Source organism: Geospiza fortis, unplaced genomic scaffold, assembly GCF_000277835.1.
Source record: "Geospiza fortis unplaced genomic scaffold, GeoFor_1.0 scaffold2364, whole genome shotgun sequence".
NCBI lineage: Eukaryota > Metazoa > Chordata > Aves > Passeriformes > Thraupidae > Geospiza > Geospiza fortis.
In genome coordinates, this window is record NW_005055099.1 from 253 (window position 1) to 1,870 (window position 1,618).

Here is a 1,618-nt window from a genome sequence, read left to right on the forward strand (position 1 = left end):
CCTCAGGGGGTGATATAAGCAGGCCCAAAGAAATGATGACATGCTGTAGCTGCTAGTGTTCCAAGAGGAAGGGTGACAGGCTATGTTTGAGGATGAATTTCAGAATCACTTGAAGAACTGTTGAAATATTGGCTATTACTTTTCCTGCTCAAAAAGAACAGAAATTATGTTCTGCTTCAGAAACAAGAGCATGTAACTGGCTGAAAGAATCTTGATGATGAGTCTGCAAGGTATTCCAAGACCCTATCAATTGAGAGGCACTACTAATACTAAGTATTTACTCCTGACTGATGTTCACTGCCACTGTGCTCCATATAAGAGCCTTTGGAAGTTCCCAGAGAAACAATGCACAAAGTAGGGGTGCCTCAAAGTCTTTATTAATTTCTCATAATTTTTGCTTGTCCAGACCCAAAAGAGCAGAAATGATGATGAGAAAATACAAGTCACACCAAACAAGCGTCTCAGTTGGAGGCGATGGTGGACTGGATCCAGGAGACGTAGTTGCAAACCTTGGTGTAAACTCCGGGATAGCCCTTCTGGGCACATCCATAACCCCAGGAGACAATGCCCTGGAGCTGTCCATCGCAGACCACGGGACCGCCGGAATCTCCCTGTGCACACAAAGGGTATGGATATTCAGCAAATGGCATCAGCCTAAGCAATGAGCCAGAGATCCCTGAGATCACAGACCCCAGAGGAAGCCCTGCTGGGCGTACTCTGCACAAAAGTTCTACAAAGGCTGTTCCTGATTGACACTCTCCACCTGATGCTACCGTGCCTGACTTGAGCTCCAAGGGCACCACAGCTGAGTCAGCTGCCTGCTTTTGCTGGATGCAGTACTTGGCAAACCTTCAGGGTATGTGTACCTGAAGCCTCTGCTGTCATTGAAAAACTCAGATTTACCAGTGCAGTGGGTATAGCTGACTCTGTAATGTGAAGGCCTCTTCAGCTGAGAAAAGGTGGGAGAGAAATGACTGGGAGAGGAGAGGCAGGTGAGTTACCTGGCAGGAGTCTTTTCCTCCCTCCACGTATCCGACACACATCATGTTGTTGGTAATTTGCCCAGGGTAGGCATCAGAGCACTGCTCGGCGGTGAGGACCGGAGCCTTCAGGCACTGCAGCTGGTCGGGGTAGTTGGCTGCAAAGAAATAGGGAGAGATGGTTGCTGGAATTGCTGAGTCCTTTTCAGAGCTCGGGGAAGATCTTAGCAGAAAAGCAAATGCTGGACACCCTGTTCTAGCAGCCATCCTTGCTTCCTGTCAACAGCAAGCACAGCATGGGTCCCTTCTGTAGAGATGGAACAAATTCTACCCATGGGCCCACCATTCTACACTGCAGCCACCTTAACTTTTCTGGTACCTGGAAGTTCATCAGTTGGCAAGGGAGGGGCCACACTTGTGATACATACGCTGGAAGAAACCTGAGCCTCAGGAAAATCATCCTCTCCTCTGGTGCAGGTTCAGTGGAATAGACACCACTGGCCATGCACATCTCCGACCATCAGTGTGAGAGAGCAGAGATCTCTGGTAGGAATTCAAGTTCCACAGTCCCAGACTTTACCCTTATTCTCAGAGAACTGACAACTCTGTTGACATTAACTGTGCAGTCCCTACACTGA

The 1,618-nt window shown here is 48.6% G+C and overlaps 1 protein-coding gene across 1 annotated transcript in view; it reads right to left on the minus strand.

The window, feature by feature from the left end:
- Positions 1-461: 461 nt before the first annotated feature.
- Positions 462-1,618, minus strand: part of LOC102036737 (trypsin I-P1-like) — a 3,241-nt gene continuing 2,084 nt past the window's right edge. The window contains exons 4-5 of the mRNA XM_005431397.2: positions 1,002-1,146; positions 462-611 (exon numbers count right to left, since the gene is read on the minus strand). Coding sequence (XP_005431454.1) covers positions 462-611; positions 1,002-1,146 — 295 coding nt within the window. The remainder of the gene's footprint in view (positions 612-1,001; positions 1,147-1,618) is intronic.